The following is a 21627-nucleotide window of genomic DNA, read 5'->3' as shown; positions in this document are numbered from 1 at the left end:
TAAAATTGCATATTAAAATTATGAATTGAATATAGAATTTAGCTGACAAAACAAAAAGTGTAACTATAAATTCTGAGACGTTTTCTTTGTTTTAAACAACAATAGCTGTAAGGCTAATGGAGCAAATAATTAACATCCAGTAGTAAATACATGATTCAAAGTTCTACAGAAAGTGCAAACACCATCAATATCAGGGTATTTAGAAATCTAACAGAGCTGTTTTAATGTACTAAATGCAATTTATTAGAAAAATAACACATTTAATTAATCATCATTTTTTTAATGAAACTTTATTTAAAGTAGAAAGACTAGTACTTCCTTGTAAAACATACTCCAACAATCTTTATTTACAACTTTGAAAAATATTTTAGAGTGTCAAATGTATAGGGGTTGAAGTTTAAGTTAAAGTCTATAATAAAAAAAAAACATGAACATGAAATAGTAGATTTTTTATAGTAAAATAATAATTATTATTAGCCTGTTATTAAGATAATATATATAGTGAAGTGTTTTTAAAATTTACAACCAACATTTATTTTTAGCATGTGTTATTATAATATGTTATCTTTAACTTAAACCCCTATAGATATATGACCGTGAACTGTAGCGGCTCGTGACTTTCCTGCAGTGACGTCATTGAAGGAGTGCGCGAGCTCACCTGAGCTCTCACCTTTCAAGTGCACGCGCTGCTGTTAACGGTAGACAAATCTGTGAGTCCCAGTTTATCTCGCTTGCGGCGTGCGGGGTAAGTACTCTATGTTAACTAGAGAAATTGAGACGTCGGTGTAAACGTTTGCCTTTTCTACAAACGCACTTTTGTACCTTACAGGTTTACTAGCGTGAGGCATTTTCCTGTTGTTACTCGAGTCGCGTGGCTTTTGTTTATGTTTACCCTTCTTGAATGTTTAGTTAGTCTGTATACATTTATTCGAAGGGGATCTTCTGCTTTCTATCGCTCTACAACTTTGTTTACCCCACGTGTTATATATAGACCGAGCTGCCAGAGATCCCAAACAGGCCTCTGATGATCTGTCAGGTGCACAAGACAAGTTAAAGGCGGCGATCGGATCAGGAAATAGATTGTGGCTCAGGGGGAGGTATGAGGGAGAAACATGAGCTCCGCAGGAGTTACTAGATTTAAAAGAATCCAATGAACTTGTTTTTCTCCTTATTATTTAACTTTTTTTTTTTTATAGACCCTCCTACTTCTTTAGATTTCCATGAGAAGAGTACACAGTTCCGAGTCTCCTGATTTGTTTTTGATCGAGCACTGTGATTTAGATGCTTTTTTTTTTTTGGACATCCTATGTAATGGTGTATTGGTTGGATGTGGCTCAAATGCACCATTAGTGGATGGTAGGCTACTGTGGGACATATGTGCTGTGCCTTGACCAGATATGGTGCTCGGAAACAGTGGAAAGCTCAAAGGGCAGAAGCTTTGAATTCCACAGCAGGTTATAATGCAGGTGCCCTTTAGGACCTCGTACTGTACAGAATTATCAGATTATTTAAACTATTATTTATGCTATTTGCTTAGAAATCTATATTATATTTAGAGTAGTGTCAGTGGATAATTATTGGTAAGGTTCTTTAATGTTTTGCTCACCGAGGCTGCATTTATTTAATCAAAATTACAGTACTATTGTACAAATTCAAAATTCCGTTTTAATATATTTGAAAATGGGATTTATTCCTGTGATGGTAAAGCTGACTTTTCAGCAGCCATTACTCCAGTCTTCACCGTCATGTACCTTCTGAAATCATTCTAAATGCTGATTTCTTATTATTATCAATGTTGAAAACCGTTGTGCCGTGAAAGAACAGCATTTATTTGAAATAGAAATCTTATAACATTATACATATACAGTATTTACAGTCATTTTGGTCTCTAATTTTTTACATTAGAGGTTTTCCACCTGCAAATATCGTCATGGTTGACATCCAGTTTTACAGTTTCTCTCCTCCTTTATCCTCTGATACCTAAATCCCTTCAAAAATGCTACTGGCTGCTTAGTTTTGACCTGACATGCCTTGGCTCCTCCCCTTATCGAGGGCTTGTCTAGGATAGGGTAACCATTCACTGTCCCCTGTAATGTTAGCCTTGAGGCTTTGCAGTGGGTTCAGTCATGGCCTAGGCTGGAACCTGAAGAGTGCTGTACGAGTAGAGGTGTGTTTTAGTATGCAGGGACAGCCCAAAAGTGTGCTGACAGCAGCCTGGACTGTGCCACATTCCTATGAGATTAACCATTGCTGCGAGCCAGGAGTGGTGCTGAAGGAGGGACTACTGGGGCTGATGGGTATTTTAGAGCTGGCAGTCTTTATATATGTGCGTTTAGTGTGGTGTAGTATTTACCACAGCACTAATAGGATTGATTCTGAGACATGGAGCTGCGAGTGCTGCAGGAGCCTGAATGGGATGTGCTGAACTGACACAATGTTATGCCTGGTAGGACTCGAGTTTTTTTTATTTATTTTTTTTATGTATTTATTAAAGATTTTATATAGCATGAAACTGATAAGAAGACATTTGCTTCACAGCAAGTGCATAAATACTATTAGAATGTTATTAAATTTTTCACAGTTACAAGCTGAGGATATTTGATTTAGGAGATATGTAATTATTAATTGTCTGTCTGTCTGTCTATACTGAATTAAAGTTGCAATGCAATTTGATGAATACATCTGCATGCTTTCATTTTGTTTTTGTTCTATATATTTAACATTAATTGACATGCTGTAAAAAAAAAAAAAAAGAAAAAAAAAGTAATTTGCTATGCCATGTGCTATGTTATTGTGCCATAAACTGATTTAGTGCCCCAGTTATGATATTTTTCCAGACTGGGCTGCTTAATAATTAGGGTGCTTTAACCCTCAAGAATGAATGATCCATTGTATTTCACTGCTGCTTTTTATGAGAGTTAGACGTATCACTTTTATGTCCCTTCAAAGTTGAAATAAGAATCATTCATCAATAATTCTCCATGCGGTAGTGAAGTATTAACAGAGGGGCTCTTGTTTCTTTAATGCCCAGCCCTTTCATGAGCAGTCGGGCTGTAAATGACTAAGCACACTGTTGGTTCCCAAGCTAACCTTTCATTCAGCCTGCAAGTCGAGGAAGGAATTTTTGCACTCCTTTTTAAATCGGAATATTAGGGATAGTAATGGTTCAACAAGAGTTATGGTGAATGTGTTTTGTAATTATGCTTTTATGTTAGAAAATGATGAATGCCTCATGAAATGAATTAGATGTGCAGCTTTGAAGTTTTAGTGCCTTGGTCCATTTGATTAACTTGAAGATTATATGGATTTTTAATGCAGCAATATAAAGGATTTTTTAAATATTTTCTTTAACCTGTGAGAGTGTAATATCACACTCTAAAATATTTTTCAAAGTTGTAAATAAAGATTGTTGGAGTATGTTTTACAAGGTAGTACTAGTCTTTCTACTTTTTAAATAAAGTTTAATTTAAAAATTATGATTAATTAAATGTTATTTGCCTTTTCATTATTTGTTTCTCATTATTTGGCAATTTCTGAGTGAAAATTGTTTCTACTACACCATTTTTTTTTAGTATTATAAAACAGACAAGACTTTAAACATGTAAGACCAAAATTCTTGCTGAAAGTTTCTCTTTCAAAGTTTGCATTATTAATATTTTCCATGGATGACAGCAGATGAATGTTAATTATTGATAGAGAGTCTACATTGTAGATTAAAATTCAAAGTGACCGTTACTGGTCGTTGTATGAACATTTACACATTCACCTTGTGAGCAGGTTCTGGGTCTGTGATTTGTGGTACTGCTATTTATTTGTATACAGTTTTGTCTGTAATCGCAGGTTTACTCCATAGTTCCACAGTTAAAGTGGCATACATGCTTTGTATGGGGTTTCATATTGTATGTTTTTATTTCAAAAGAAGCTAGACAGAGAGCTTGTCTCTGCATCTGCATAAACTGGCCTCTTTCCTCATTGTACTTAACAGAAGTGCATTAGAGCATGCAAGGCCTTTCCCTCAGTAGAGGCAAAGTATGCCATGCCTCTTCAACCCCTGTGGAGTAATGCAATGATGTTAACTTGAGGAGACAGAACCCAAAAAAATGAGAGATTCAAAGTAGTCTGGCCTTCAGAAATGTATTAATTAATTTATGTATTTTAAGGACACTGAAACTGATTTTTATTAAATCTTGAATAAACTGTATTGGTCATCAGATTTCATAAACTTAAGTGGCACATTTTTCAAGTATTAGTGTTTGTGTTAAGTCACAGCAAGCTAAATTTGTTTGAAAAAGGCATGTCTGCTGGGTTGTAGCCATCCTATCACAAAGCTAGATCTGTCCCTAGTCCCTACTAAACACAGCAATGTGTTTTCACTAGCACTCAGAGCTGCTTATCTAAATACACTAAATACACATGCTCCCACTGAGCCCTCACAACTCTCCATCTAATCTATATTTGTCTCAAACTCGCAACATGTTACATTCAGGCCACTAGACTGCTCTGTCTCAGCAGTTACTGATATTAAGGGTTCCTGTGTACGGTGTAAATACAAATACTACTAATTACACGTGTTTGATGGTTTTGTGATGTGTTAGTTAAACTACTGTTCAAAAGTTTGGGGTCAATATGATTTTTATTTTTTTTTATAGAAATTAATACATTAATCAAAAGTGGATAAAAAATGACAGTGAAGAAATGTAAAATGTTGTAAAAGATTTCTTTCATATAAATGTAGGTGTTTTCTTTAAAATTATTTTTTTTAAAGTATCATGGTTTGCACAAAGATATTAAATAGCACAACTGTTTTCAACATTGATAATCAGAAATGTTTGAGCATGAAATCAGCATATTAAAATAATTTCACAGCAATAAATTACATTTTTAAATCTATTATAGTAAACAAATTGTAATATTTAACTTACTGTTTTACTGTAGTTTTGAACAAATAGATGCAGCCTTTGTGAACATGAGGCAGTTTTCAAAAAAAAAAAATATCTTACCCCAAATTAATGATTTCTGAGTTTCAGTGATGTTTTATAAAAACACTTAAAAAAAATTCAATTCCACATTAAGGAGGACTAGAGGTTGATAGCCTATGAGTAAGCTCTTGCATTTTTAATGATGTTTGTCTAGGAAACATGAAGAATTAAACAGGGGATCAATTTCCTCATTACTCTAAATGCAATTGGTCAGTAGATTATGTAACATCTCCACAAAAAAGACCATTACTTATTTTGTAACCAACCAACAATACCACAGGTTTCACAAATTGTAATTGGCTAGGATGTGTGTTTGTTCAGTCAAGTATTGTATGAACAGTATTTAATACCCTTCTAATTTCAGCTCCAGCACATGTTGAGTCACCTCTATATTCTTTATAACCTCGCACACAAATTTAGACCATAAATGAATTGTTTAGAATTTCTGTACATTTGTTTACAGCTTTTTTCTCTCTCTCTCTCTTTCAGAAACATTTACACAATGGGTTTCAATAAATAACCCTGTGCTGAAGATCAGGAAACAACTAATACAATTCTCATAAACGAGGTGTTTCAGATAGATGTGGAATTGTTCATAGCAGCTGATCCATGGAGACCACACGTAGATCCATGAATCTTACTTTCTCCATTGAGGACAAACATGGAAATAACATCACTTGCCCCAGTGAGCATTCCCCCGATTCACTCAGGGGCTCTAGCAGTTTGAGTTGTGGCAGTTCAGATAGTCCTCCTGATGTAGAAATGGAGGACTGTATTACTTTCCCAACAAAAGGTGAGACGGCTTCTTCAAAGGTAGTGAAATCAAGTGGCGCAATTGCTGTAGACTTTGTCAAATCAAACTCTGACAACTGGAATGAGAATATGACTCTCTTGATAGTGGACCCAAAAAACACTGAATGCAATGGCTGTGACAGAAGCTCAGAAACCTCGCCTGACTCTGGTGAGCGAGAGCTGTCTGATGTAGACTTCTGCGAGCCATCACGCTGTGGATCCAGTGAGAACTGCTGCTCCGTCAGCTCTGATGAGATGGTCATGAGGAGTAAAAGCTTTCTTTTGCATGAGAATAATCAGCCACTTAGCATCTCACTGATTGGGGAGTCGAGAAACTCCGTGGATATATCTTCAGATATCGGCGTGGTATCTGGCATGTTACCTGATGTGTGCGAGGGCCTAGCTGAGGCGCCACAAGAAGAGCCCAAGAATCAGGGCCTGGAGTGTACCTACATTCAACCAAACAATCAGACAATCCTCATAGATGAAAAGTCATTGAGCGTTGAGAAATTTGAATGTGTCACACCTGTTCATTATCACAAATCCTATAAAGATGTGGAAAAGTTGGCAATCAATAATGGTGGATCCAATCACTCAACCCCAGTGGAGGGAAAAACTGTGCTGCTGACTGCTTATGAGGATCTAGACATCAGTGGCAATGCTCAAACCTCAACTCCAGTGCAGTCTGTGAGTAACAAGACATTTTGTCTCCCATCTTTGTCTGAGTCACCTCTGAATAAAGATGAAGGTGATCCAGTAAGTCCAATGGCTCAAGTTATCAGTCAGCAGCAAGGCAATGCCTCTCAAAAGCCCAAAACACCCTTGATGTCAGCGACTAAAAGCAGTAAGATAGAAATAAAACGGTTTCCGAAGCCTAACTTCAGTAATATAAAGTCTAAAATTATGTCACGTGCCACCAACCCCTTCAAGACATCAAATGCACGAGTTCCAAAGACTTCATCAAATGCCGTCCCTCAAACTAATGAAAGCCAGACAATGGACCAACATAAGTCATCTCCTACCAAATCCACTTCTACTGCAGTAACCTGCACATCTGCCACACCAGCTCAAAGTGTAAAGGGCTCTAATGCAGCTAAAAGAACTCGCTCATCTACTTGCCAAGAAAGTGGTCTAGCCTCAAAATCTCGACCTCGCCGATGGTCTGAAAGTGCTTCTTTCAAAACGAGTAAAGATGGAGTACAAGAGAAGAATCCACAGAACAATGGAGTCTTGAACAGCCTCGTCACACCACAAAAAAACACTAAAGGAGGTGCTACGAATCAGGGTGGGAAACCTGCAATAAAAGAGTCAAATAGAGAGGACACACAGGGGAATGAGTCTCTGAAGGTCAGAGGGAAGAATCAGGAAGCCAATCTGTCGGTGAGTATGTTATGGCCAGTAACTGATAAATGGCTGATATTAAGTAAAATGAATCCAGAGTCAATACTTTTAGATGCTACAAATGGATTTGGAGAACAAAACGTTAGTAAATCTCATACCTTACATAACACACAACATAGGCTAAAGGTTGCATTTAACCATGATAATAACTTATTAGTTTTTATTAAAGATTAAATAAATGTAATTGAGTGCTAGATGATGGCAAAGGTAAGTCTAATATAAAATAGGGGGAAATGAGCATGCACAATTAAAGTGAAAGTTCATCCAAAAATAAAAATTGTAATTTACTCCCCTTATGTTGTTCCAAACCCTTAAGACTTTCGTTCATCTTCGAAACACAAATGAAGGAATTTTTAAAGAAACCTGAGAGATTTCTGTCCCTTTGTTGAAAGTCCACTTAAACTTTAACGCTTCAAAAGTTCATAAATGGGTAGTAAATGTAATCCATATGAACTGAGCAGTTTAATCCAAGTCTTCTGTAGAAACACAGTCGCTTTATATGATGAATGAAATAAATGGAAGCTTTTATTCACATATAAACATTGATGAGAAACAATAAAGTACATCAAGCACGTCAAATATGGTAAACAGAAGCTCAACTGTACTTGCTTGACATCCGAGCACAAATCTCTTTGGTTGCAAACAAAACTCACGTTTTTAAAGTTTCGGTCGCATAGACAATCAGTGGAGGTATAGAAATCTCTCATTAAAAATTTCATGAAAATATGTGTGTCTTAAAGATGAATGAATGTCATTCTGGTTTACAGGTGGTGGTGATACAGATGAGTAAATGATGACAGAATTTTTCAATTTCCCCTTTCATTGTTTCTTTAAATATCCAATATCGGCCAATATAGTCAATCTCAACTGATACAGATATATTATTTCATATTGGCCAATAATTGAAATGTAAAGTTCTAAGTAAACTTTGAATGATTTGTGTCTGTAATAATTGGATTATCTCAAACAAAGCACAGTTCACAAACAAAAATCTAAAGGGAAAGTGTTTATGCAGTGTAATTGCTGTTTTAATTACTGCTGCGAGAGGGGTCTGGAAAATGAGTTCCATGTGCACACATCGGTTTATGTTTACAGAGCAGGAGAGGGTAACAAAAAAAACTTGGCAGTGTATCAGGATTCCCATGGGGACTTTATTACAATAGCTGCTCACATCTCAAGTCTGCGTGAGTTTCAGTCCCACACTTCAGCTGTGTTATGGCCAACATTGCCGTGAGCGTGGGGAGCTCACGCTTGGGGCGGCATGTGTGGGAGAGATTTGTTGAAAGGGAACTTTTCTTGCAGGCGGTGTCTGCCAGGCCAGCGGCGGCGGCAGCAGCATGTGAGTGGAGTAGAAGTAGGCTTGGCCCCCAGCCATCCCCAGCCAGGACAGGAGGAGGCGCCTCTGCTGCTCACGTTCCAGCTGCAAACCTACGACCACCACTTTCAGCCTCTAAGTGCAAACCTGGTACAACAGGAAAAGATGGCAGCAGTAATAATGACATGCCTTCACCCAGAAGCAAACTGAGCACATCTGATGGTAAGGGCATTGTGCGCTGCAGAGCTTTATCTTTCTGTGGTTTGGTCAGCTTTCAATTTTACAGCGCGAGTTAGTGCATGTTATAGTAGTGGTTGGATTGTCTTACTAATGGTTTAATGGTCAAAGTTTTGAGTGATTCATATTGTATTTCTTGTTTATTTGTCCAGTGTAGTGCCATTCCTGTCAGTCCTTTTTGTCAGTCTACATAATAAGAAAACACTGGTTTTATGCCACATTATAATAGATTAAATGCATGTTGTACCATCGTTGTTTCTTCATCAGTACAAATAGTTTCAGGGAGGACTTGATTTTTGACTTTATTTATTTGTACATTTTGTACACTTCTGTTCAAAAGTTTGGGGTCATACTTTTTTTTTATGTTGTTGAAATAAGTCTCTTATATGCTCACAAAGACTGCATTAATTTGTTTAAAATTAAATTATTGCAATTAAAAATGTTTTCTGTTTTAATATATTTTAAAATGCAATTTATTCTTGTGATGCAAAGCTGAATTTTCAGCATCATTACTCCTGTCTTCAGTGTCACATGATCCTTCAGAAATCATTCTAATATGCTGATTTGATGGTTACATTTCTTATTATCATCAATGTTAAAAACAGTTAATATTGGTGCTTAATATTTTTGTGGAAACCATGATAAATTTCTTTCAGGATTCTTTGATTAATAGAAAGTTCAGAAGAACGGCATTTATTTCAAATAGAAATCTTCATTTCACTCAGTCTTTATTTTATAAATTGTTAATGCTAAACAAATAATTCCATGTTTCTTTTTTTTCACACATTTGTGCTAGGCAGGGCATTTAATCTTATTTATTTTGTTTTTATTTTCTGTGGGCTAGGTAATTTAGGAATGTTAAATGGCAGGTTTGGATAATTTTTGGCAGATTCAATTTGCTTGTTCATATTCAAGATGGACTGAGCCTAAAGAATTGTTCAAGTCTATAAAAAATGTATCTTTAAATGATCTTTTTTAGAACCCATTTTGCTTTTTGGTATGTTTGTATATTATATGTTAACTGTCCATTGTGGGGGGGGAACTCTGCTTCCTGTAACCATGAACTTGGCATGAAACATGCATCGTGTTTTTGGAGGCTTGTGTTAAATTGCCTTTCCAGGCACAATTGTTTTTTAATAGTGGTCTGATTGCATTGCAAACATTTACAGCACACGTATCTATACACTTATTTGTGACACTTGAATAACAGTGGATGTGTTGTTTGTCATTTTCCCTCTGCAGTTAAGCTCAAAATCCATTTAACTGCAGGTGCAAGTGCAGTTTCAAGATCCCAGTCCAAATCTCCTGTGTTCGCAGCTCCAGCATCAGCCTCCAAACTTCCCGTGAAACTCAAATTACAGACCAAGAGCTCCAGTACTTCTCAGGCAAATGGACATCCAAAGCAAGGTGAGCCTTCCCAGATTGACAGTCTGGTGGAGGGAGAAAAAATTAATTTTTTAAAAATTCAAATGAAAAAAAATTATGGATAGAAGTGACTGCTTAGGACAAGATCAACCTCATGTTATCCGGCTTGACCCACATTCTCTGCTAGGTCAGTGTTGCCTTAAATCCAAAGACTGAAGACTAAATCCCCTTCTAAAGGATTCATCTACTTTAACAGCATTTTTGAAACATCTCGACTTTGAAATGATTTCATTATGAAGTAGATTAAATGACCTGAAATCAGTTTAATCAGGAGAACCACACATGAAAATATAGGTTGCTTTTTTACAGTGTAGACGGTGATGCTCTTTTACCTTCTGAATAGTCTGCCGCTCTCATTGGTTGATGGACGTTGTTGTTTGTATGGATCAGGACACTCAGTCCCAGATGTCTGTGGGGCAGGTTTTGTTCCGCCTCAGTTCACTTGGAGGGGTGTGAGAAAGCAGTGCACATGAAAATAATGATGATCTACCAGTGTAAACGGATCTTATTTTCTCTTTGTTATGTTTAACTCGCTGTGGAAGGTCATGTCTGCACACAGAGGCACCTTGAATGAAATCTCAGAGCAAGTTTTTACTAATTCAACCATGAATCAGCAGCCAAGCTCTTGTGATCCATGTGACCTGACTCTTTTGACATGCCTCCTTATCGGATCCTATTGCTTTTGTATTATTCCATTGTTGTCTGCCTTTTATGGGAAGCCTAAGACACAGTTGTGGAGAAGTAAGTAGAAAAATGTGTGTTTAATTTTTTTTGTACACTTCAAACGTGGAGTTGCAAATGTATTCAAATTTGTGATAGCCAAAATAATAAGTAAACCTCTTGAAGATATTTCATCAGGTAGCAGTGCTGTTATATTGCTGTTTGCGGTTAAATCAAGTCACCTTTATTTTTATGGCACTATGTACAATAGAGATTGTTCCAAACAGCAAAGTAACAGAATCAAGATGCAAACTTCAAAAAATGAGGCAAATATAAATTCTGCTGTAAAGCAGCTGTGGCAAGACAATAGTATGATTATTCAGCTCCAGTCAGTTCAGTGTTGGTTCAATTCAGTTTAATAACGGTGTAAAGTTCACTCATTATGAAATGGGTTCAGTTCAGCTATAAGCAGTTCTACTGGAGACAATAGTGTGATTTATTCAGCTCGAGTCAGTTCAATGTTGATTAAATTCAGTTCAATAACAGTGTTGATGCTGCAAAATTAATCAGTTATGAACAAATTCAGTTCTGCTATAAAGCGGAAGACAATAGTAATATTATTCAGCTCAATTATTCGGCTCAGCTCTTTTTAAACCCCAACTGAACCCAAACTCCCCAAATCAGGTGACAGAAATATAAAAAAAAAACTTGGGAGAAACCAGGCTCAATTTCTTCTGGCATAAATGAACAAACACTGATATAGTAACAGACGTTTTTCAGTATTATATCTGCTGTTGTCAACTCACAGCAGTGGAGGCCCATCAAAGAATGTGCAATCTCAGGGAGAGTTTATCTGCTTATAGTAGCATGATTATCATCAAAAAGATATATGATGATAAAACCTGCTTATGTTTTATTGCTTTGGTTCACATATAAGCCTCCTAGGAAATTCCCTCCTAGGCCTGCAAACTAACTTTTGTACTAAAGAACTGTTGAAGGTTTATATTATTTTTTTTTATTCATTTATTTGTAAATCAGACCATGCTGAGCCCTCTATGGGAACCTTGAGTAAACCACCTCCTAACAGGACCACATTGTTAAGGACCAAGCTGCAATGTCCACCTATCTGGAGTGTATCATCAGGTATGAGTCATATTTTCAGTATTTTAAGCATTAACTTTTGCTTAGATGGATGGCTAATACAGTGAATCTCCTGAACAGGCTGGGGGATGTTCTGAGTCAATTCCCCTCAAATCAAAAGAATGAAATAAATTTTTTTTGGTCTTTGGTTTGTCTTTTTTTTGGTCTTTGGTCATTTATTTGGTTTGATTTACTCTAAACCTAAAGTCATACATGTTTTCTCTTCTTTGGGAGCAGGTTGCAAAAACACATCATCTTCAGGTTCATCGAGGTCTTCAAGCTGTCCTCTGAAAACCCCTACCACAGCCAGACTCATGAGACCTGCTGCTACTCCAACAGGTAAAATGCCCAGTTTATGATCTTTGAAGTGAAGTGTACATTTAAAGCAAATCACAGATAAATTGGGAGTTTAAAATACTTCAACTGAGTATTTTAATTAAGTAAATTATTTTTATTTTTTCCCCTTTAATTCAAATAAATCCAGTTACTAAACTGTATCTTGTCTGATCTGTGAGTGGGGTGGCAGTTGTGTTGCACTGTGTGAGCTCTGTGAAACACCCTCTCAGCAATGCAGGAATATATTATCACAGCCAAGTCCATATAACACAGCTGACACAGTCTCTCTCTTGTCTTAGCCGGCCACTCTTTGCCTGTGCTTTCTTACCACCCATAAGTACTGTAATTAAGAATGGCCATTGCATTTCTTTCAGGGATTAAGTCTTGGGTGTATGCATGCAGCATGCTCAAGTCTGTGAGATCTGGCCATCACACTGATCTATGAGAATGTTTTGTTCCAAAGAAATTTTACTATAAATGATGGTGTTATTCTACATCTGTAGACAGAATTACTTTTATACAGTAAATGGATTCAGGGGACACAATAGTTGTTGTTTTTTTACTTTACTTTTAATAAATGCTTGATCAGAATCCAAACTTGTTTAAGTTGGCATATAATACAAGCCACTATTTTTATCTTGTGCATAGTGGGTTCTATAACTCTGAGTCCACATTTAAAAAAAAAAAATGTATTTGTAATTTTAAATTTAGAAAAAAAAGTCATTTCAATTTGTTAATTTTGGTATTTCCTTTCACTGAAATTATTCTGGCAATTTAATTAGTGAAAACTAATGTTCTGTTAAAATAGAAAAGAATGTAAAATGGAACCATTTTTATTTCAACCGTTAACCTCAGTCTATTGGACCCCACTCCGTTTTAGAATTTGTGAAATTACATATTCATGTGAAAGCCTGATATTTCTTAAAACGATTTTATGACCCTAACCTCTAGTATTTGGACTACATCCTGAGCTGTGCAGACATGCATTGTCTGCTGCCGTCAGCAACCCCTCATTAAAGGGGTGGTTGATTGCGATTTCACTTTTTTTAATGTTAATTAGTGTGTAATGTTGCTGTTTGAGCATAAACAATATCTGCAAAGTTACGAAGCTGAAAGTTCAATGCAAACGGAGATATCGTCTTTTAAAATTCTGGCGGTTTAATGCCTACAAAAACGTCTGGTAGAGACTACAATGAGGTACTTCCCGGGTTCGTGACATCACAAACCCAGATAAACCCCGCCCTCGGGAAAAGGCAGCAAAGGGGGCGAGACCATGCTGCACTGCTTTAGAGAAGAGGAAGAGAAAACTAGAGGTGCACGTAAAAATCTGTTCATATATGAATCGCGATTCTGTCTTCTAAGGATTCTAATGGATTCACAAGTTTCAAAATCGATGTTCTAAAGCAGCGGTTCTTAATACTGTTCCCCTGCTCTGCATCTCTCTCTCTCTCTCTCTCTCATATTCAGCTCCATAAATGAACCGTTACAATTATACACTTATTTTCACATCGCTATGAGAAGCGTTATACATGGACGTGCGTGCAGTTGCCGTACTGTATTAAAGCTTTAATCAGGATAAAACCGTATATTAAAAGCTAACATAAGCAGTAGCATTTACACATAACAGCGTATCTAGAAGAATGAGACAACAACAGACAAAAAACATAGGCCTACCATTAAAAGCCGTGCTTGCACAGATTCTGCACGATCCTCTTCAATAATATCCTCTGCTTCTCAATCGGGCTCAAACTGATAAGCAATATTAACGATGCCGTTGTTTACAATACAACCGGAGCACATGCCGCTGAGGTGAGGGGCGGGATGTTGAGACACACATTAGAGGCGGTTTAGCCAATCACAACACACTGGGCTAGCTAACCAATCAGAGCCCATTGCCCATTTCTGAGGGTGGGGCTTCTTAAAAACAGGTAAAGATCAGCCTGTTTCTCAGAGAAGGGACAGAGCAGTGTGGAATATAGGTAAATTATGTGAAAAATAATGCGTTTTTTTAAAAGCTAAGCATTAACACATGTTAGACTGCACCCCATAAACACAATCAAGCCTAGAAAAAAATCCAGTGAACCACCCCTTTAACATAATTGCATTTTAGACATAAAATGATGCCCTCCATTTAAAAAAAATTAAAAATGACAGAATTGTAAAAAATTACTTTATTTGTTTTGATGACCTGCTCAGGGTCCATATCTTGCAGTAAGCTGTTACTTTCTCTCCTGCAATTTTTAACCCTCCCCCATGTTTGAATGAAGGAGAAAGCTGTGAGTGAGCGAACCCAAACACCCACCCACCCACTCACTCCTGCTCTGCTGCTTACTCCTCCCAGCGCCCTCCCTTCGCTCTCTTCTTCCTTCCATTTACCCAGCATCTTGAACCTCCTTAACACCCAGCGGAGAGCAAGAGATGCTGAGTGTCAGTGGATGAGAGCTAAAACTGGAGATGCCTTCTGCTCTGCCTAGTTTGTCTCTGGGGCTCCTGCCCCTCTTTAATCCAGGCTGCTTCAGTTCATTTGTTTTTGTTAAAGTGTGACTGTTTCTCCCCCCTCCCTTCATCACAGTCTTTGCCATTTGTTTGGCAGATGTATTTTTTGCTTTAGCCTCATGTGTGCTGACTGAGGATGCTGTTCTTTTTGTTTTGCTTAAAAAGAGTTGTTCTCTTGCTGTCTTTTTGGCAAGATGATTTTCTCTCCCAAATTTTAATTGTCCAACATCCACGTGAGGCTGACAGCGAAGGGATTGCTCAGAAGCCTCCTGCTGCTGTCAGGATGCAAGAGCACTGTGGTGTTTCAGGCAGGTCTGTTCCTCAGAAAACGTTGTTGTTGTTGTTGTTGTTGTTGTGGCTTTTCCTTCATTCTGCACAGACGTTTCGGAGTGAATCTGTGTAGCTCTCAAGGTGCTGTCTTCGCTTGTGTTATGTTGATTCTATCTTTAGACTCTGTTTTCTCTATCTGCCAAAGAGTATTTGATATGTGTACATGGCCAGTAGGCATCCTCTTGCGAACCACAAAAATAGCCTGGGATCTTTTTGCAAATAACATGTATATCTGTGCCATAATTTGTGTTATGGTAATCAGCTACCAAGTCGGTAGATACAGTAAGTTCATATTTACCTTATTCCTCTATTCGAGCGAGTTGGTTCACAGGTCTAAAAACTTAATTTACCTGTTTTCAAATGCTCAGAGGTTATTTTGGCCTGGAGACTGTGGGTTGAATATAATGTCTTGTAAATATTTTGACTAGGTAAATTTCCATTGAAGAGATAAAGTAGAGATGTTTGTGGCAGTAAATCTTTTTATAGTGACTGGCCAAATAAGGACTCTAATAAATAAGGAAACGACTATTTATTCCATGTTCATAACATCACAGAGGACTATATTTGATCTCTAGTATTTTGGGTAAGGTTTCACTTGTTGAAATATCCCTCTAAAAATAAATGCATATAAGCTACAATTATAGCTTTAATGATAACCTGATTGATGTTTAAATCTGTTTTTGCATGCATTGCCTTTGATAGGACACCAGTGTTGTCATATTCTAGGTTACTGAATCTTTCCACATCAATGATTTTAGTATTGCGTAGTAATTGCTGGATAGCAAGCTAAACACAACACACTTAATTATTAAACTTTTTTTAAATTTTCTTTTACCTCATAATTATGTTGATCATGTGTAAGGCTATAGATCATTTTAGGCATCAGTTTATGTATTTTTTGCATACATTTTATTTATAATGCTTAATGTCAGTGTTAAGTCCATATAACTCCATTTGTTTGCTGAGCATTAAAGGGGAGCAGTCAATCAATTATAAATTCTGAAACCCCTGTTGTAGCAAATATTATTAGTGGTATTTAAATAATGGGCAGGGATTTCACACACATTTTATAGTTATGTAAACTTACTTCATCTAAAAATTTTATTATTTTAAAACTGAGAATGTTTAGACCATACATCTTTGTTTAACAAGGCTTTAAAGAAGTCCACCTGAGTCACCTAAGATGGCTTATTGAGAACATGTATATGTTTCTCAGTAGTATTTAAATAATTCAGCTTTGAGATGAGATTCATTATTCATTTCAGTATGCTGTTTTCTGTTGTGCAACAGTTTTTGTAAGGCATGTAGAAACAGTAAATGCTCAAGATGTGTACTATAAAGATCTGGCAACAGTACTGTAAATAATTTGTTATTCTAGAATCAGTGTTTTTGTTTTCGTTTTATTGTTCACCAAGTGCAAATTTTGGGTCTAAAACCTTGAGCTGTATCACTATGCATGGGATCCAAGTGCACTCCCTGGATAACCCAAAGCACCCTAATAATTAAGATAAGACTAATTAACACTGCTGTAATTACAAGTTGGATAATTAAGTTTGAGATAACCATGTTGATCTTCCAGTCTTTATCGCTTAATCTCATACGGGATTTGTATCCAAAAATCGAATGTCTGCTCTGTTGGGAAATTCTCAACAATAGATCTTCCCAAGTCGGTATCAAAGCAGAAATGTGCATATTTATTTTTTGCCACTAGCTTCACCAAATAGAGTTGAGGTAAAAAAAGGTAGTGCTGCTCTTAATCTATCCATTGAGCTCATGTTGTGTCAGTTTCATCATCCACTTTACTTAAGTGTCAGGCGCGATTCACACGAGCGCGGAAACGGTACTGTGCTCGCAGCGCGTGATCTTCAATTGTACGCACAAAGGCGCCGGGGCGCGCTGTAGCCCGTATCCTTTCATATCAAAGTGTGAAATAAACTACGTGCGTGCAATGTCGTGGTCAGTTAAGTCATGAAGTTACCAAAAAGGTGATTAAAGCTGACTTAAAACTGTGCATGCATGTAATATATTTTATATGAGTCACATTTATGTCTGTGAAATGGTTTTCAAAACTGTCCTGGAGCAGCCCAGCACTGTCTCACTCATCTAACACACCCGATTTAATAGAGACTTTAAGACCTGAAGTGGGTCAGACAAGGTAAAAAGTGTTGCGCGTCAGTTCCGCGTCACGTTCAGCAGCGGCAGCTCTTAAAGAAATAACAGCCAAAATAACCTAATAACCAATAATAATAATAACTTTTATAGCTTTAAGGATTCATCTAAATTTAATTTAGTGTTTGATAATTTCAATTTCTGCTGAAGGGCACAGGTAAATATGACATTTATTATAATGGGTTTATGTGAAGATTGTTTTAAGTTCACTTCAATTAGAAGTTATTTTATTTTATATTAAAGTCTAATAAATGTTCAAATTGAAAGCTCTCAATTATACTGTAATGTTGAATGGCTATAGTCAATGGTTAATTATTGGGGGGGGGGGGGCAATTTTATAGAGAAATCAGTAGAGCCCGACCGATATGGGTATTTTGGGGCCGATAACGATATTAGGGAGTAAAAAAAAGGCCGATATCGATATATCGGCCGATAATCTTTGTGTATATTATAGTACAGTACCAGTCAAAAGTTTGGACACTTTCCCATTCGTGTGTCCAAACATTTGACTGGTACTATATATATATACACTAACACATTTTTTGCAATGATCACTCAAATGTGGTGATCAGACACTTATAATGATGTGACTGAGATCCGTAATGGAGGCAGGGCATTTAACAATAAACTTTACTATCCAAAATGAGTCTGACATCAGTGCACTGAACAGTTAAGTTGAAGTTTATTCAACTTTAATTCAATTTCATTCAACTTTATTCTGTTGAAGTTTATTTCACTTCGGAACATCCATTCACGGATTTGCGCTACTGTCTTCACACACAGATGAAACTTAAGTGTGAAGTGTGACATAATATACCTCTGTAATAAATACAATATAAATTCACGTCTCGCGCACTTTAATGCCCTTTGAATGTAACGTTTACGTTCCCTTGGAACTGGAATCATGGCGGAATTTCATGTAAAGTCCACTTCGCAGGGCACTTACAGTCGAATAAGACAACGCTTGACTGCTGCCTGAACAAGAGACCTCCTTACTGAAGTGAAAGTGTTGACTGGTGTCACTATCTAGCGAATGCGCCGACAGATCTCCACCAAATTCGGGGGATCCCTTCAGCTCGAGGAGCCCTCTCGAACGACACCCTCCGCGAGTCCCCAGGGGGCGCCGGGCCGCGAATTTAACCACCCATAACTCCCGAACCCCGGGGGCTATTGACGGTCTCATTCGAAAGCAGGCCTCTAGACGTACACTCGATTCGCATTCAAGAGGGTTCCTCGAGCTGAAGGGATCCCCCGAATTTGGTGCGGATTCGCCGCGCCGTTACAGAGATATGGCAGTTCAAAGTTTCAGTGGTTTTCCATAGACTTAAGCTTTAAAGAGTTTCATCCAGGTCGCCAGTAGCAAACAATAGAGCGCGCTCTGCTGGACAAACTAAGTAATTACACCATTTCAAGCATTTTATCTGCGTTATATGTTCTGTAAAAAAAAAAATTCATATCAGTGGCATATTCGCCGATACCGATATACATCGGCAACAGGCTCATATCAGCCGATAATATCGGTTTCATCCAGGTCGCCAGTAGCAAACAATAGAGCGCGCTCTGCTGGACAAACTAAGTAATTACACCATTTCAAGCATTTTATCTGCGTTATATGTTCTGTAAAAAAAAATTTCATATCAGTGGCATATTCGCCGATACCGATATACATCGGCAACAGGCTCATATCAGCCGATAATATCGGCAAAGCGATATATCGGTCAGGCTCTAGAAATCAGTATTGGTATCATTGATACTGGCCTTCAGTCATAAAAAAAGATGCCATTAAAAATATACTGTGTTTGTTGTTTGTACATTAATTTGAAGATTGAATGTGAAATTATTGCAATATAAAAGTATATTTAAAAACTTTATTGTTAGGTGGGCTTAATCGTGATTAATTTCAGAAAAATTTGCAATTTAATTAGTTAATTTTTTTAATCAATTGACAGCACTAATTTTAACAAAAAAACTTCATCTTAAAATTTTAACAAGATGCCGCGGTGTATGATTGCCTCGGTGTGGAGCTCTCCCATTCTTTTTTGTGTTAAGTCATTCAGTTTTACTACTGGACATAAGGCAACCCACACCAGAAAAATCTTCCGGTTTTTGATTATTTTGATTTTTTTTTTTTTGCATGTTCTAGTCGGAGGGGCAGCGGTTCTGTTCAAATGCGCTCAGGTTGAGACAAGGGAAGTGCCGAATCCTACACCTCTGCCAGATTATGCACCCCCTTGTTGAAGTCGCTGATCAACCCCTCCCAACACGCACACACACACTAAATCCTAAACCTACCAATACTAGGCGGGGCATAATTTGGCAGGGGTGCAGAATTCGGCACAACACCGGACAACACGCCAAGGTTATTTTCGTAAACGAAAACTGAAAATAAGACTAAAACTATTGGTCAAAAAACATTTTCGTAAACTGAAATAAAATTACAATTTCAAAATAAATGAAAAACTAAACGAAACTAACAACAGTAACTGAAAAACTAACTAAAATAAAATAATAGTTAACAAAAAATAAATAATCGTGTTCGTAATTTAATAAGCTATCATTCTGTGCCAGAAATTCTGACCTGTGGTTGTTTAGGGAAATACCTGTAGTTGGCGCTTCATGCACGTGAGCTGAATCCGCAATCCTGAATTTCGTAAACGAAAACTGAAAATAAGACTAAAACTATTGGTCAAAAAACATTTTCGTAAACTGAAATAAAATTACAATTTCAAAATAAATGAAAAACTAAACGAAACTAACAACAGTAACTGAAAAACTAACTAAAATAAAATAATCGTTAACAAAAAATAAATAATCGTGTTCGTAATTTAACAAGCTATCATTCTGTGCCAGAAATTCTGACCTGTGGTTGTTTAGGGAAATACCTGTAGTTGGCGCTTCATGCACGTGAGCTGAATCCTAAGCGGCTATTCGCAGAGAATGCGTCACCGGACAACACGCCAAGGTTATTTTCGTAAACGAAAACTGAAAATAAGACTAAAACTATTGGTCAAAAAACATTTTCGTAAACTGAAATAAAATTACAATTTCAAAATAAATGAAAAACTAAACGAAACTAACAACAGTAACTGAAAAACTAACTAAAATAAAATAATCGTTAACAAAAAATAAATAATCGTGTTCGTAATTTAACAAGCTATCATTCTGTGCCAGAAATTCTGACCTGTGGTTGTTTAGGGAAATACCTGTAGTTGGCGCTTCATGCACGTGAGCTGAATCCGCAATCCTGAATTCTATTCGCAGAGAATGCGTTTTTGCATTTAAAAAAACAAGACGCACAAAATTAAATGGGAAATAACTATAAAATTATGAAATGGGGAAATAATAATAATGCACACCTTACAGCGCACAGACGTTTAAAAGCGTGTTTGACGTGCGAGAACAACATGAGAGTGAGTTAACAGACAGAGAATTACAAATTTTGGATGAGCTGACTTTAGTGAATAGTCATTTTGTCACGCTTTATGATTACTATGGCAACGTCCGCCTTGAGCAAGCGGCATCCTTCTGGTCTCTCTCGCGAAGCCAACACGGAAGTGACTAAAACTGCAATTCATCGACTGCCCGCTAGAGGCTGTGGCTCCAGAAGGGAGTCAGTCCCATAGACCTCCCATGTTAAAATGGCCAAATTTACAGCAGAAAAATTTTTTTACAGCCTGGTACAAAAAATTATTTTGGTCTATATAGCTAATTTTGCCCTTCATGACAACTGTGAGGGGGGTTTCCGTTTAAATTATATTAAGCCTTAAAGTTCTGCATAACTAAGGGCGTGGACACTTGAGTGACAGGTGGATTGCTGCTGCTGTCACCGGCGTCGAACCAGGTGGGCGTGGTTTCAGCAACCAGCTTCCGCCTCTTTGCCCATTTTCGATTATCCGGGAGTGACGCATGGTGACGCACTGCCAAGATGGCGACGGCCGGCTCTGCCCACTTTGAGCTTCAAAACCGCTCTTCAGAAACCTACGGGTGACGTCACGGACACTACGTCCATGTTTTTATACAGTCTATGGCCTCGAGTCCATGACACGAGCACCGCTTTGACTGTACAAAACGCTGTGATTTCACTGCTTGCCGTGTCCTGTGTAGCTTTAGAACTGGGATTGATTGCGTTGCTCATCTGAAGCGTGTGCGCGCTGGAGCGGCTCGTCAAAGTAAAGTGCTAACATAATTTAAATCACCATATCGCATTTAGTTTTGAGTAGTATGAGGTTTCAAAGCATTTTAGATTTTCTTCTTATTGTGTAGGCTACGTTCATAGAGGGAGAGACGGGACATACAGTAGTGTGCACCGGTGGCTCGTCTGTGCAAAAGATCCAACAAATGAATGCA

General features: G+C 37.4%; 1 protein-coding gene across 4 annotated transcripts in view; it reads left to right on the top strand.

The window, feature by feature from the left end:
• The first annotated feature begins 678 nt into the window (after nt 1-678).
• LOC107561108 (microtubule-associated tumor suppressor 1 homolog) overlaps nt 679-21627 on the top strand; it is a 41987-nt gene continuing 21038 nt past the window's right edge. For 2 of the 4 annotated variants that reach the window (XM_016245480.1, XM_016245465.1), the window contains exons 1-6: nt 679-745; nt 5469-7151; nt 8475-8709; nt 9967-10131; nt 11848-11952; nt 12187-12288. In XM_016245480.1, coding sequence (XP_016100966.1) covers nt 5589-7151; nt 8475-8709; nt 9967-10131; nt 11848-11952; nt 12187-12288 — 2170 coding nt within the window. In that variant the 5' untranslated portion in view covers nt 679-745; nt 5469-5588. Of the gene's footprint in view, nt 746-2306; nt 2447-5468; nt 7152-8474; nt 8710-9966; nt 10132-11847; nt 11953-12186; nt 12289-21627 lie in introns of those variants that run through there. The other 2 variants (XM_016245471.1, XM_016245490.1) reach the window with 2 other exon arrangements.

Source organism: Sinocyclocheilus grahami, unplaced genomic scaffold, assembly GCF_001515645.1.
Source record: "Sinocyclocheilus grahami isolate Dianchi unplaced genomic scaffold, SAMN03320097.WGS_v1.1 scaffold23.1, whole genome shotgun sequence".
Classification (NCBI taxonomy): Eukaryota; Metazoa; Chordata; class Actinopteri; order Cypriniformes; family Cyprinidae; genus Sinocyclocheilus; species Sinocyclocheilus grahami.
Note: the sequence above shows the minus strand (reverse complement) of the source record. Positions and strands in the feature narration are given on the sequence as shown.